The following is a 14536-nucleotide window of genomic DNA, read 5'->3' as shown; positions in this document are numbered from 1 at the left end:
AACAGGCCACTGGTCCTAGGCCCAGTCAGGGTGCCCTGAGCTCCCCAGGCTCCCAAGCCCTTTGTTTTGGGGAAAAGGGTTGCCCTGGTGGCTCCTGGGAGTAGGTAAGGTCTCGTGACAAAGTATGAATGCTCTCAGGAAAGCCCTTGAAGGACTCACCATGAATGGTGGGTGTGAAGGTACATGAAGGAAGAAGTCTTGCGACCTCTGCAAAGAAATAAAACAAGAGGCCCATTCAGGCCCCCCAGTGCACGTGGTCTCTGAGGAGCAGTGAGGCTGCACCCTAAAGTGGGCATCACCAGGCAAGAAAGGACTCAGAAAAGAGGTTTGAAGGACGGGCCAGGCAGGACAGATGGGAATATTCACGGAGAGTCCAGGAGTGTACAGGGCTCTGAGGCGGAGGCAGAGCTGTGTGCACACATGCACGTGTGTGTGTGTGTGCATGTGCATGTGTGTGCATGGGTGTGTGCACTCATGCTGTGGGGGCTTAGAGTTCTGATAAATGTCTGCTCAGCCAAAGCATCTGGCTGGTGTTGGGAATCAGGAGAGAACAGGTGACTTGGGGTTTGCTTCCTTGCCAAGTGGGGTCTGGCACTAAAGAAATCCAGAAAATGAGCAGGCAAGGACTGTCCCTCTGTAATCTGGGTGCTGAGGCGGAGCGAGGAAGCCTGCCCTCTGCCCAGTGTTTTGGCTCCCTCTTGACAAATACGATGGATGATGTTCACCGAAATAAGGCAAAGAGCACACAGGAAGGCTTTCTTTTTCCTGGCGTGACGTTCATTTTTATATGCGTGTGAGTAACCACCCAGCTATTAAAAGTGGTTCTTCCCTGAGGGCTGTGGCAGAGACAAGGGTGGCGGGCTATGTCCAGTTCCCATGTCACCAACTGTAACCCGGAAAGTGTCCTCTGCCTGTGCTGGGCTGAGGTGGAAGGTGAGGAGTGGGGTTGGGGGGACAGAGCCCTTGCTCTGTCATCCTGAGCTGGGGGCTGCTAATTCTGGCAGGTGACTCCACACCCCCATCCTCCCATCCCCCAAAGCAACACTGTCACAAGCTCACTGAGCTCAGGCACTTACCTCATGGTTATACTGTTGAAGAACCAGGAACAGAAGCCCTGGGGAAAAGGGAAAGAAACGGTGAGAAAACGCAGGCCCGGGCCTGCCCTGCCCGGCTCTGGGAAGCCAGGCGGCCCTTGGGTCATCTGAGGCAGCTGTGGAGGTGTCCAGAAGGGGCCTCTTTCCCAGGAAAGAGCCTGAAGGCTCAGCCTGGAACCAGTGGTGACTGCTGAAGGAGACGTCTCCACAAAGTGAGTGGACATTCCTGCCATCCTATTACAGGAACTGGGGCTAACAAAGTGGGCCTTGGACTGGAGGGGAGAAAGGACTCCTTCTGGGGTGGACATCTGTTGCTTCCTTCTGGGAAATGCCCCTTCCCAGATGCATGTGGCCCTGTGGGCTGTCCTTCAAGTAGAGGTCTGCCTCCAGTGATCAGTTGGCCAATGGGAACATGACCCAAGTGGGGCCAATTAAAATTCTCTCAAGGGGACTGACATGGTGTCTCTCTCCCTTGGAGCTCCTGCACTTGGGCAAACACCATGAAGTCTAGAATGTCTTGTTGCCATCTTTGATGCCACAAATAAAGAGTTTGAGAAAAAAAACAGCTAAGAGGAGAAAGGACCAGAGAGAGGGTGCTGGTGGCATTGCTGGACTTCCGGGATTTAGCTGTGCCTGAAGCTGCTGCTTTTCTTGACTCTCTCCACATTTGAACCACAGATTATCCTTTTGTGATAAAACTAGTTTGAGCTGGGTTTCTTCTCCTGCATCTGAGGGTCTTGTCCTATGGAAGATGCCTTTCTCTTGGGGTCTTGTTGTCTGGAGATTCTGGGTGGTGGGGAAAGGTGATCTCAGCCATGGGGAGGTGGGGGGCCTAGTTGGGGATCAGCTTGGGAAGTGTGTGCATGAGGGTGGGCTGGGAGCTGGTGGATTTGCCCTAGTGCACGCTTCCTTCTGAGGTTCCAGAGGGTGTAGCAAAATCTCGGACAAGGTTGCAGCCTTGGCCAGCTCACGTGCACTTCCATGAACCAGGCAGGTCCACTTGATTGACAGTGGGAGCACCTAGATCAGGGGAGGGGTATTTCCCAAATGAAAGCAATAAAGGCAGGCAAAACAGAAACAGGAGGAATGCTTCCTTCAACATATGGCCCACCTTCTGAGTCCCCTTCCCTGTGTCAGATTGATGGTGAAAATGGCCCATCATGGGGGGGTCCATTGCAGGGACACCATTTCCCCAGCTGTGTCCTAGGAGCTAAAGTAAGGGCAGATGGCAGGTCTGAGTCAGAGCAATGACAGGGACAGCACTGTGCTGGCAGCAATGAATGGGAACCTCCCTAGGGAGTGGTGACTTGCTGGACAAGAGCTGGGCTGAGATGTCCAGCCACCCCTTCCTGCTTGCAGAGTCTTTCTCCAGTGCCCATGCCCACCTTGGGGAAATCTATTAACCTTAGGGTGAGGTATATTAAAGGAGCAAGTAGGTTATATGGTGGCCCCTCATGGTTATGCACAGTTGAGGACACACCTTGCTAAGAATGCATTTCGCCCCTTCCATGACAGGTGCACAGGCATCTCCACACACTGGCACGTATACATACAGGAAGACGCACAGGACAGAGGTCCATGAAAGGACAGAGGTCATAAGGAGAAGCAAGGCCAATGCGCTCATGGAAATTGCATAGGGGTGGGAGCCTGTGTGGATCCATCACTCTCTCTTGCATGTGCATGCGTGTGCACACCTGTGTGCACGCGCACACACACACACACTCCCCTGTGTGTACGCTGTAGCTCGGAAGGCTTAAACCTTTCAGCAAACTCAGCAGCTGAACAGCAGCATGAGAGGCAGACACTCCCTGACCTTTTCTTCCTGGCCCTGCAGGAAACAGCCACGAGTTCCCAGGAGCCAGCTCAGCCAGCGAGACCGAGTGTCATCAGTCAGTTCATTGGGCCCATCTCGGTCCCCCACGCTCCCCAGCCTGGCCTTGTGGGAGTGAAGACACCTGCCCCGGCCTGCTCAGGGCACTGTGGGGGCCTCACCACCCTGGCTGGACCACTATAGGGGCTCCTTGCCACACTTGCCCTCCTTGGTTAATTTCATGTCCACCCTTGGGTTTGACCTCTTCACTGCTCCATAATGACTTACCTTCCCAGATTTTTAAAAATAAAATGATCTTGTGGTCCTTATAAAAAGGAAAAACAATGTTTCTAAAAAGTGATATTTCTAAATAAACCTGAAAACCACCTTGCAGAGTAGGTGTTACTGTCCTCATTCTACCAAGGAAGCCTCCAGGAGATTAAGTAACTCGTCTGAGGCTTCACACTTTGTACGGGGCAGATACTGGCAAGTAAAGGACCCTCCAAGAGATGGGAGGAATATGGTTCTCCTTACTTATTGCATCCAATGAGTATGTATCAGATGCTAAAGACCAAGCTCAGCGCCTGCTCTCACTGGGAGAAGCAGACTAGACCGATCACACAGATGAGGGATTGTTAGAGACAGGACGTTGAAGGCAACACACGCTCCATGAGTGCCTAACAAAAAATCTGGACTCAGGTGGCAGGTGGGTGGTCAGGGCTCCCTGGGGAAGTGGTGCTTGAGCTGAAATCTGAACAAATGGTGGGTGACTTGAGAAACGCCACTGGGGAAGGCAGAGAGGGAAGAGCAGGGGAAAGACCCGGTGGAGGGAAGGAAGTGGCCCTGCTGAGGATCTAAAAGTTGACCAGTGTGGCTGGGCATGGGGAGATGGAGGAGAGAGGTAGGCTGCACAGGAGGGAAAAAGGCCAAACCACCAGGCCACGGCGAGGCATCTGCAGTTTATTCAAAAGCACCAGGAAGACATTGAAGGTTCGTGCAGGGGAATATGTGTCCCCATTCAGGAGATCACTCTGGATGCAGGAGGAAAATGGGGGGCAAGGAGGATTCGGGGGGCAAGTGTACACATAGAGAGATCAGTGAGAGCCACTGCAGTCATCCAGGCAAGAGACTGATGGAGGCCTAGATTGGGGATGGTGGGAGAAGTGGAGAGAGAACCAGGAAGGTAAAAACAGCACAACTTGGTAATGAATTGGCTGTGCTCAGGGGTCTATGCAGGAGGGAGAGGTGGGAACGGTGGGAAGGGCCTGAGACCCTGGGAACAGGTGGGGGTGGACAGATACCACGGAATGCTTTGGATACACTGAGTCTGAAATGTCTTTACAACATCCATGTGGAGGTATTTGAAGGCCACTGGACAGATGGGACTGGAGCCCAGAGAAAAGTTCAAGGGAGGTAGAATTTCGTGTAGAAATGGCAAATGAAGTAGTGGGTGTGCACGAACTGCCCAGGAGAGAGAGGGGAGAGTGGGTGGGGAGGAAGGTGTGGGATAAGCTGGGGGGACTCCAGGAGCAGGGGAGGAGCCTGCATGGGGACAGAGGAGGAGCAGGCAGAGAGGCAGAAGGAAACCCAGAAGCAGGAAGAACAGTGGACAGGGTCGGTTGTTCCTGAGAGATCAGGTGAGATGAGAATTGAGGACAGACCGCTGGATTTAGTGGCAGGGGCCACTGATGACCCGGGGGCTGTCCAGGTGGAGTGACAGGGCAGATGCCACATTTGAGCCAGCTGTGGAGGGAGTGGCAGGTGAGGAAATGGGGACAACAAAAACCACTTTGATGGGTGGGGGGACAGGCAGTCGTGAGGACTGTCGTGGGGCAAAGGAGTTGTTTCCTCTCTCACTGCGTTCAGGTCCTTCTCACGTGTCCCCCTCTGCCCAAGACCATCCCCTACTGTCAGTGATGACAATGACACAGCTCCTGCCATTGCTGTCGAGTGCCTTCCTTGCCCTTTTTATCCATTTTGTACTTGTCACCATTCTATCTGCATCTATCTGGTTGTCACCCTACCCTGGAGGAAAGTGCCACGAGGCAGGACTTGGTCCATTGTGTTCACTGTCCAGTCCCCAGTTCCAGACCACTGGCTGGCGCTCAGCAGGAGCTGCACAGCACGGGGGGTGAAAGAATAAGTCCAGGTGGAGGCCAGAGGTGGGAGCAGGAGACTGGGCTCCCCCGGGCGGGGTTGGGAAGCAGGAGCTTTAGGGAATCCCTGCCTAAGGACTTGAATCTTCTATGGGAAATAGGAGGTGAGTCCTTGGCTCAGAGTGAGGGGGTGGGGAGGAGGACAGGATTGGGGCTGGGAGATTTGGGAAGAAAAATTAATTTTAAAAATCTCTCTAAGATATTAGAATTGGCTAACATGTACTTTGCACGCTAGGAGGCAGGTATGGTTAATATCTTCATCTTTCAGTTGGGGAACTGAGTCTTGGGGAGGCTGAGGAATTTGCCAAGGTCACAGTGCTGGAGGCGATTGAGTCTGGCTGACTGCAAAGCCTCTGCATTGGAGCCCTAATCCTTCTTGCGCACACCTCGATGGCCTGCCCAGGGCCAGGACTCCCCCTGGGCCCAGACGGCTCCCAGCACTCACCTTGTCCCTGCGCTCCATCTCCAAGGAAATCTCCGAGGGAGACGTCTTCTCACTCTGCTCACCATAGATCAGCGAGGTCAGGCTGCCAGCCAGGAGAGGTGGTGAGAGACAGAAAAGGAGAGAAAGGGCCTCAGATGCCTGCCTTGCTCCCTCCCCCTCCCTGGGCTGAGGGCTGCTGTCCACTGTGCCCAGCAGCAAGCATGCCTCAGCTCCTGTGCTGAACACACAGCTCTGGGTACACGCAGCAATCACCCCTGCTGCCAGGTGCACAATGCACCTTGGGAGTCCAGCCATGGGACCCAGAAAGTCTGAGACCAGAGAAAAAAGCGGCCTTGTGCAGAGATGGCTATGCTGTAAGTCCCCTTGCTGTAGGAAGGGGCAGAACAGGGCAAGGGATGGTGATGAGATGCCACCTGCTGACGAGATGCGTGCTGCAGCTTGGGCACTGGGCAGAGCCGCATCCTGGTCAGGGCAGCACATTCCCTGCAAAGGAGCAAACATCCCACCCATCCTGACCCCCACCCTTCCTCACCTGTCATTGTGGATCAGCAGAGCCAGGCGCCCGTAGTCCCACGCAGCTTTCCGGAGGAAGGAGTAAACCACAAGGACAAGCTACGGGCCAGGGAGAGCAATGTGGGACAGAACTCACGATGCCTTCCCCTTGGCTGGCCCAGGCATTCCCATGGGGGACACCCTGTCCCTGAGGTCCCCAGGGAGCTCCCCGACTAGAAGGTAAGCTCTGTTGTAGGAGGGGCCTTCTGTTTCAACTCTGGCTTTTCCGTACCCACAGCTTCCTTGCACAGAGTGGATATTTAGAATTTGTTGAATGAAGGAGCCAGCGGCACATTTAGAACCATGGGACAAGAATGCCTCTTGCAGACTTCAGCAAGGGGAAAGGGAAGGGAGGCCCAAGGGTGCCAGCCAGATGGGCCTTTGGACAATGGTGCATGGAAGAGAATTCCAGGAATTCTGCCTGTTCCCGGAGGCCCACCCATCCGGGCCGCCCTGAGCAGGACTGACACACAGGGAGTTAGCATCACTGTGACTGGCATCGGCTCAGACAACTGGTGCCCCATCGCATCACTGGTGAAAGTTCAACCATCCACCCTGGCTGAGACCTCATTGTCTGCTCCCCACAGTGCCCAGCACTCACCACCCACAAGATGATGTTGAGGAACAGCACGGTGGGGACACCCCCAAAGGGCTGCCCCTGGAGGACAGTGTTCCGAGATTGGAAACAGTCATCAGCTGTCATGTTGTGGAACTTTCCCACCACACTCATGTCGTCCGGTGAGGCGGTCATCGTGGGAGGCTTCCTGGTGAACAAAGGGGTCTCCAAATCAGACAGGAGGACTCCCCCTCACTTTGCAAGACACAGAAGCCTGCCGGGGAGCCAGGAGAACGTGCCCTGGGTGCTCTGGCCAGGCTTGTAACTGTTTGGTCAAGGCAGGAGTGTCAGCCCATATGATGGTACACAGCCCTGTCCTGCAGGGGAGAGTTGCCTCATACCTGCGCGGTGACGACAGGGCAGCTCAGGTTCCCTGGGAGCGTTCTCATTTTGTATCACCTGATCTCTTTAAAAAGAGTTGTCAAATGCACATCCAAATCGGTCTTCCTACATCTACCTTGTGAAGCTTTTCTTGTTTACAAATTAACAAATCTCGCAAAGGTGGGTCAGACCTCAGAGTATAAATGTGCCGTTTGGAAGAAAAGAACCGCTGTGCTCACAGGATGCCCGTGAGGATGGGGCTCACTGGGGATCATCTCTACATTTTTCAAGTCTCCAATCCAGTTCCAGGGAAAGGCCACAGCTCCTAAGGATGTGGAGTGCCTGGCACATAGCAGTGACTCTGTAAACCTCCCCGTCCTGCCTTGCATTTGAACCAGGGAGATCAGCACTTGCCCAGGGACCTGAGCCAAATCAGTGAGCTAAGCTTTTAGGCTAGAGTCAAATGCACGGTCACTGGCTTCTTCGGGCATGGATAAGTGTGCAAAGAGCCATTGAAGACTGGAGGCAACTGGTGGCTGCTTGAACTTGTCTGCAAGGTTGTTCAGATCTGAGAAGATCATTCATTTTGGCTCCAGACCTCACCTCACCCTAGAAACTCTTCACCCTCATTTAAGAAAAGTAGACTCACTCACTCATTCACTCATTCATTCAAATATTTGGTGAGCAACTGCTTTGTGCCAAATTGATGCTAGTAATACATCAGTGGACAAGATAAAAATCCCTCCTTTGTAGGATTCCAGTGGGAGGAACAGTGCGGGGAGGAGGGTCAAGTTAGAGGGTGGTTAGGGAAGGCCTCCCTGAGAGGATGACATTTGAGCAAGGACTTGAAGAGAGAGAGCAAACCATATAGTTATGGGGAAAGGGCACTTCAGGCAGAGAAACAGGCCCTGGGGTGCAGCCTTGCCCCAGTGCTGAGGGACAGCAGACAGGCCAGTGTGGCTGGTCAGAGGAGTGAAGGGCATGGGGTAGGGGGGTTGAGCCAAGGAGTGACGTGAAATGATCTGCATTTTAAACAGATCACATAGATCCATGCATTGAGAATAGATGGGGTGGGTGGTGCGAACAAGCAGAGAAGCAGAAAGAGGGGTCCGTCAGGATCCAGCAGAGGTCCTGGAAGCCTGGACCGGGCTAGGAGCAGTTGAGGTAGTGAGAAGTGGTCAGATATTGGAAATATTTTGAACATGGAGCCAAAAAGAGTTGCTAACGGATAGGGTGGGGAACATGAATGAATGAAGTTCTAAGGCTTTTGGTCTGAGCCGCTGGGAAAATGGAGTTGCTGCTATTGGGTGGCGAGGACAGGAAGTGCTGGGTGGAAAGCACAGAGTGGCGGCGGGGGTGATCAGGAGCTCAGTTCTGGACATGCCAAGTGGAGATGTCAAGCAGTTGGACATGCAAGTCTGCAGGTCAGAGGAGATACTGAGACATAAATGAGACGCAAAGTCACCAGCATGTAGATGACTCTCAGAGGCAAAGGACTGGATTGAGAGAGAAGAGAGAGGTTCACGGTGTGAGCCGTGGGCACTCCAGTGTATAGAGGTTGGGAGGAAACAGAAAAGGGACAAGGAGGAGCAGCCAGTGAGGAAGGCAAAAGCAGAGTAGGGTAGTGTCCTGGAAGCCGAACAACAGAAACGTTTCTAGAAGGGAGGAACCAGTTGTGTTGATGTGGTCAAGTAAGACGACAACTGAGAATGAGCCATGGTTGAGGCAACGGACGGGTTATTGGTGGCCAGATTGGAAAAGGTTCAAGAGAGAATGACAGGAGAGGGATTGGAGCCGGAGGGCACAAAGAACTCTTTGGAAGGGCAACTAGAGATGGACGTGGTTGGAATGGGAGAGACAGCACTGTCTGCTAATGGTGATGGTCCAGTAGAGAAAACACTTGGCGATGGAGGAGAGAGGGCGGCATCACTGGAGCAACGTTAGACAGCAGGAGGGATTGGGAACTAGCGCCCAAGTGGAGACGCTGGCCTCTGCTGAGAGCCGGATGGCTGGCTCCTGGAGCGGGAGGGAAGGCAGCGCACGTGCACAGGGGCCGGCGGGTCGGCAGGTGTGGTGGCGGGAGCTCTGGGACGTTCTGCCCTCACTGCTTCTACATCCTCAGTAAAGGCGGGAACAAAGTCTTGGCTGAATGTGAGATGGTGATGGTGGGCAGATGCTGGATGTTTGAGGTCAGGAAAAAAGGTAGAAATAGAAATCCAGGGGAGTGAAAGAGTGAGTGGGTTAGGGGGAATGTAATGGGACCGCCAGGCAGCACTGAGGCTCACTGAAGTTCATGGTCCTGAATTTACAGTGACAGGAGGCAGACTCGTTGTGCTATAGCCATCTGTGCGGTTGCAGGTGCGGCGGAACTTTTCACTGGGGTAGAGGTTTTCCCAAGCGAGTATGAACATGAGGCAAGAGGGCTGTGGTGTGTGCAAGGGGGTAATTTTAATGGTTGCCCATGGAGTTTGCACCGGGTAGACATAAGACGGGTGAGGACAGTGAGAGGTGTTGGAGTTCCAAGTGGGGTAGGGAACTGTTGAGTACCAGAGGGTGTGACTGGAGTGGCCGTCGGAAAGTGGGAGGTTTGTCACTGAGATTAGAGAGAGGTTGCAGTTATTGGTAGTGCTAAGGTCTAGGCCATGACCCTGGGAGTGAGTGGCTGAGTAGGGAGGTCAAGGAACTGCGAGGCCAGAGTGTTGGAAGGACCATCTTTGTGGATATGTGGATCAGCAAGAATGAAGACGGAAATGGTACTGGAGGGACAGTGAGGCAGGAACTAAACTCTTCCAGGACGGAGGAGGAGTGGCCTGGGGGAGTCCTTGATGACTGTGTCAGAGAGGAGCAGCGGGATGTCTAGGGTGACAACCACAGGTCCAGGATGGGGCTCTAGTGGCGGAGGGAGGAAGAATGTGGAGGTTGCAAAGAGGAGCAAGAAAGACATCTCTCCATCCCCAGGCCAGCGGTGTGGAGGGAGAAGCAGGACCCGCTCTCTGGGAGGCTGGTAAGGGAAGCGGTCCGGGGGGTGTCACGTTTCCGTTCTCAGTGAGCAGGCGCAGAGGAGCTGGGGTGTCTCTGGGCATCATGGGCTCTGTGACACTGGGCCCAGCTCCAATACTTATTCGCTGGGCGACCTTGGGCAAGGTACTTAAGCTCTCCCTGCCTTGCTTTACTCCTCTGTAAAATGCAGAAGCAGCAGCCATTAGAACCCACTTCACAGGGCTGTTAAGAGGAGTGAATGAGTTAAGATTTGTCAATCATGTGGAACACTGCCTGGAACACAGGAAGTGTCGCATAAGTATCTGTAAAATAAAACGTGGACGTGGAGTTCCAGGGGGCACAGTGGAATGGTTTCAGGAGCCAGGGAGGGGTGGCAGATGGGGATGGAGAAGGGAATGAAGGTAAAGGGCTGGAGTGCAGAAGATGGGAGTGGCCTGCGAGCCCAGGGCTCCACGTGCTCACTCACAAAAATAGAGCTAGAGAGCATAATGAGATCAGTCCTGGCCAAGGAAGGAGAACACAGAAACTTTTCACACTCCCACCCTCCGGGTTAGGGTCTAACAAGAACAGGGGGTCTCCTGTCTATCTTTCTATGTTTCCCTACTTCCTGCTTCCCCTTGTTCTGCCCAGGCTGCCCATGGGTTCATCATCTCCACCCCAGCTCCCTGATGAACACATTTGCTAACATGTTTAGCCAGATGTCAACTTATAATAGTTTACACTGAACACAGCACACTTTGACAGTAAGCCTTCTGCCGGAGCATCAGAGGACTGCAGTGGCACATTCAGGGTCTCCTGGTGGGTGGAGCAGGCATCCGTGCTGCCTCAGGCTCTAGGGCAGCTGTGCAGGAAGCTGCGGTGCTGCTGGTGGACACAGGGGGGAGCCCGCACTAGGGAGGCCAGTGGTACAAGGTGTGGGAAGGAAACTGCAGTTCTAAAGGTCCCAGGGAGACTTCCTACCTGAGTCAGTTCTCCAGGGAAGGTTAAGTCAGGCCTGGAGTCTCCACTCAGCCCCAGGGATGCTGTAAAAGAACAAACGCAGTGGAGAGACCACAACACTTAGGGACCCAGGACCCCCCTCACCGGCAGCATCATCCCACAGGGCCCCTTTCCTCATTTTAGGCTCAGATGCATGTCCTTTGTCAGATGTGTGTTTTGCAGATAGTTTCTCCCAGCCTGTTGCTTGTCTTTTTATTTTCTTGATGGTGTCTTTTGAACAGAATGAAGTGACCTCAAAGCTGAGATGTGAAAGAGGTGTGGGAGGTAGCACTGTGCAGAGGGGAGGTGAGGACAGAGGGAGTCATATTGGCAAAGACCCAGAGGGACACTGAGAATAGCGTTCTGGGAAAGAGAAAGTGAATAGTCGTGGCTAGAATGTAGGATGGATCACTGGTTCGTTCACTCATTCATTCATTCAACAAGAATTCACTGAGTATCTACTCTTGCCAGGCCCTGGATAGGCCCTGGAAGTGCAAACATGAGGTCCTCTTCAGGGAGTTCATAGCCTTTGGGATTTGGGGAGAAGGTTGTTGTTTGGAGGCCTGGCTCAGGCTATTGTACTGCCAGGGAGGACCCCCAGCTACAAGGACCCAGCCTCTAAGCTGGGAATTCCATCCAGCAGGCTGGTCAGGTGCAGGCATCCAGCTTAACCCGGCTGCCCAGCCTGCAGGGCAGGTGAGGGAGGAAAAGAGAAGAGGAGATCCTCCCCCCTCCCAGCTCACCCCCTCCTTGGCCTTCTCAGACGGCACACAGAGGCAGTAACAAGGAGGCTGTTGTCATGGAAACCTAGAGCAGCACCAAGCCTTTTCTCCACACCCCTTCGCCATCCCTGGACCTTCCTTGTTTCAGGAGGGAGTGCTAGCTCTTGAGTGTGAAGGAGAGAAGCAGAAAGCATCAGGACTAGAAAGAATGAAGCTTGAAACCCAAGGGTGCTAAAGAACACACACAGGAGCACCAACCTGGCTTGGGTCAGGGGGCATCCGGGAATCATCTCTTTGGTCATCAATGTCACAGCAGGGGACACGGACAGGCTGTTTGGGGTAGCAGGGAGAATCAGGCTCTCTGGAGCCAGACTGTCTGGACTTAAATCCCAGATCCACCTTTCCTAGCTGTGCGGCCATGGACAGTGACCTGACTCCCTGGACAGTGGAGATAATGGTAGTACTGCCTTACGGGGTTATTGTGGAGATGAGGTAACAATTCACATAAAGCCCTTCGCACAATGATTGACAATGTAAGTGCTCAATACCAGCCAGTGCCGTCATCACTATCATTGGCTATTTGTGAGATGGTGGTGAGGGACCCAGACTGGACCATCCCTAGGCTCCTTCCACCTACTCTGTTCTGGGATGGGCAAGAGGAGAGATGCAAGGTTGGAAGGACCATCCACTACCCCCAAAGTGCAGCCGGTAGACAGCCAGTGCCTCTGTTCTTGCTGTGCGTGCAAAGCAAATGTCAGCCTTGCTTTGGGGCCAAGCAGGGGCAGTGGAGGGGTTGTGAATGCTGGCTGGTGGGTGGGGATTCTCAGGTCCCCTCCCCAGCTGCACGTCTTGTCTGATGGGGGAGTGTGTGGCCTTTGTCCTGTCCCATGACTCATTACTCACATGTTTTGGTTTCCCCTGCCAAACGGCAGAGGCTCAGCAGTTTGAGGCTGGGCAAAGTTTTCCTTGGCAACTGGGCAAAGGGTTTGAAAAGAACCAGCTTTGTCTTTCTGACTCTCCATCCCACTGCTCACTACCAGGCTTGCAGAACTAGCCTGGGGTCACCTACTGCTGTCCTGACTTGCTAGGCCAGCACTCTGTACCCGACTTTTCCTTCCAGATGAGCTGGACAAGTCAAGGTCAAGCCCTCTGTGTGGGGAACCCAAGTCTCAGGTACGACCCTAGAATTAGGATGGTCCAGGAGACCCTAGGGAGAGGCCAATTTTATTAATAGCTAACATTTACTGAGTACTTACTTTGGGCTGAATATTTCCCATTTAAGTACTAGTTCATTTAACCCTCACAAGGACCCCTGGGTACTAGGATCACCCCCAGAGTGCACACAGCCACAGCCCCTGTCCTGCCCCCCTTGCCATCTGCCCTTCTCCGTCTCTTCAATAACTCATCACCTTTTTGTTAACCAGAAAGATTATCTCCCTAGGTTTCAGACTTAAAACAAACAAACTGGAGTTCCCGGCCACGGGCACCCCCTCCCATGTCCCCTTCTTCTCTGGGCCTCCTCCCCTGTCCCTACTACCCCTTTGCAGAGGTCAGCTCGGTGGCTTAGGTTCACTCTCACTACTAGGAGGGCAGGTACTCTTTGGCGGAAGGGGAAGAGAGGTTGAGGGGTTACAAGAATGAGGGGTTCTGGTTCATGTCCTTCCCCACCCCCCATATCAGCTGACCATGAATCTTCCCCTAAGTGTCAGTAAGTCCTTCCTGGCTCTAAACTGTCCTCTTGTCCTCAGTCTCCTCATATCTTCATGAGAAAGGATGGTTTGCCCAACTTCACTGAGGAAAGTGGTGGATTGGGGATGAAAACCGGGCTAAAGGCTCCCCATCCGAATGCTCTCAGTGACCCTTCAGTCTGGAGGGGCGGTGTCACCGGAATCACCTGGAAGGTGTTTAGTAGATCCAGATACTCACGCTGCACCCAGACGTTAAGAATAAGAATCTGCAGTCAATTCTTGTGCACAGCTGAGACGGCACCACCAGCTTCAGACTTCCAGGGTTATTTACATGTAGATAAGCAGTTCTTGAAGACTCAAAAAGTTTTCTGATCCCCCTAAATGAGAGAGGATGGGGATAAACAACAGTAACTCAGTGCCCTTTAAATCATGTCCCAGTGGGGCAGCTCCTGAGGCTGGTCCATTCATCCTTCTCCCCCTCCCTGCTGGTTCTGAGAGTGTGGAGAGTTGGCTGAAGGACTACAGAGGTCCACACCGCCTCTTCACTGGAATCTCCAAGATCTGGCATTTTCCCATTATCAGAGGCCACTGGCCTGGCCACTTCTTCATGGACACCAAGCTTGCCCTCTCTCCTGCCCCCACACGCCCCCGCCGCCGCCATGTGTCTCAGAGCTCCTTGCCCCACCCTGCAGAGCTTGAGCCACTTCATTCTGGGCTCGGTGGGGGCCTTGGTCTCATCAGCATTTTTTTTTTTTTTTAAAGATGACCGGTAAGGGGATCTTAACTCTTGACTTGGTGTTGTCAGCACCATGCTCACCCAGTGAGCTAACCGGCCATCCCTATACAGGATCCGAATCTGTGGCCTTGGTGTTATCAGCACCGCACTCTCCCGAGTGAGCCACGGGCCGGCCCTGGTCTCATCAGCATTTACAGCCCTTGGGTCCAGCTCATATCCTATCCTTGGAACCTTCTTTCCTGTGACCAGCCTAGTCTGCACCTTGTCCTCACCCTCTTTACACAGACGGCATTGCCACCACCGCCTGGCACTATCGTCTTATTCCTCCATGCACATGAGCAGCCAGTTCCTCAACAAACTTGTGGGATCTTTGGTGACAGGGGCCATTTAAAAAAAAAAAAACTTTCCATGGTTCTCC

General features: G+C 53.4%; 1 protein-coding gene across 1 annotated transcript in view; it reads right to left on the bottom strand.

Annotated features, from left to right (window-relative positions):
* Positions 1-6808, bottom strand: part of TMEM63C (transmembrane protein 63C) — a 28715-nt gene extending 21907 nt beyond the window's left edge. The window contains exons 1-4 of the mRNA XM_063090152.1: positions 6659-6808; positions 6038-6117; positions 5506-5587; positions 1077-1114 (exon numbers count right to left, since the gene is read on the bottom strand). Of these exons, the coding sequence (XP_062946222.1) occupies positions 1077-1114; positions 5506-5587; positions 6038-6117; positions 6659-6808 (350 nt within the window). The remainder of the gene's footprint in view (positions 1-1076; positions 1115-5505; positions 5588-6037; positions 6118-6658) is intronic.
* Between the last annotated feature and the right edge of the window lie 7728 nt (positions 6809-14536).

The sequence above is a fragment of the Cynocephalus volans genome, chromosome 3 (assembly GCF_027409185.1).
Source record: "Cynocephalus volans isolate mCynVol1 chromosome 3, mCynVol1.pri, whole genome shotgun sequence".
Lineage (NCBI taxonomy): Eukaryota > Metazoa > Chordata > Mammalia > Dermoptera > Cynocephalidae > Cynocephalus > Cynocephalus volans.
This window is presented reverse-complemented; position numbering and strand designations above follow the sequence as displayed.